General features: G+C 45.2%; 1 protein-coding gene across 1 annotated transcript; it reads right to left on the bottom strand.

Moving 5' to 3' along the window:
- Nucleotides 1-107: 107 nt before the first annotated feature.
- Nucleotides 108-968, bottom strand: PVX_214290 (hypothetical protein; the record flags this gene model as incomplete). The annotated part of the gene is made up of 1 exon (XM_001612318.1): nt 108-968. The coding sequence occupies one exon, from the start codon at nt 966-968 to the stop codon at nt 108-110; it is 861 nt and encodes a 286-aa protein (XP_001612368.1).
- Between the last annotated feature and the right edge of the window lie 88 nt (nt 969-1,056).

Here is a 1,056-nt window from a genome sequence, read left to right as displayed (position 1 = left end):
CACTAGAAGGCACAGTCGAGGCTGTTCAGCGGGTTTAAACTCAATGGTGATGGTGATGATGACCGGTACGCGTAGAATCGAGACCGAGGAGAGGGTTAGGGATAGGCTTACCTTCGAACCGCGGGCCCTCTAGACTCGAGCGGCCGCCACTGTGCTGGATATCTGCAGAATTGTCTTGACCCTTTGTCGTAGTATATGTAGTCCATGAAGAGCGAAAAGGCCAGGAGCATCATCTTCCACTCGGGGTTCTGCACCTGTTCGAAGTTGAGCGTGTAATTGTCGATGTCCCGCTTCACGAATTTCAAGAAGGGAACTTCCTTCTGCAAATGAGCGACCTTCTCATGAGTTTTTGCATCTCGCAGAAAAAAATTGCTAAATTTAAAAGGACCACATGGACAGGGAAATAAAATACTAAGCTGGCAACAGGTGTCATCCATATATATAATCTTCCTCATGGCAGAATCGTATAAGTCAAATTTGTATGAGCAACAACTGAAGGGAGCTTTTATCGTCCCGATGAGCTCCTTATTATTATTGTTTGAAAAGTCATACATTTTAATTGTAGGCCTATTTAAGCACAACATGGTACAGGAGCAGTCCTTCTCGACTACAATGTCAGGCCGACTTAGTTCCCTTCCGTAGGTCAATATTTTCATATTTATGGGAATACACATTTTGGGCAAACAGTTCCTATTGCAACAGTCTGAACTTTCGATGGCTGTGAATTTGAGCAGCTCGGTGGATGCATCTAGCACTAGGTACTTATTGTTAAAGTCTAATTTGAGTCCCATGGCAAAATCGGCTAGAAATTCTCTGTCATCAAATTGCTGCTTGATTCTACAACTTTTTAAGGGGGCCAGGATGCTCTTCCAGTCATTCGTGAACATGTGCATTTGCTGCTGGGGCGGGCCCATGGGGTACTGGTGCTGGTAGTTGTGCATGTTTGGGTATGGGTTGTTGWAGTTCATGGTGAAGGGTACTGGATCCGAGCTCGGTACCAAGCTTAACTAGCCAGCTTGGGTCTCCCTATAATGAGTCGTATTATTTCGATAAGCC

The sequence above is a fragment of the Plasmodium vivax genome, genomic scaffold (assembly GCF_000002415.2).
Source record: "Plasmodium vivax scf_7055 genomic scaffold, whole genome shotgun sequence".
In the NCBI taxonomy this organism is placed as follows: Eukaryota; Apicomplexa; class Aconoidasida; order Haemosporida; family Plasmodiidae; genus Plasmodium; species Plasmodium vivax.
Note: the sequence above shows the minus strand (reverse complement) of the source record. Positions and strands in the feature narration are given on the sequence as shown.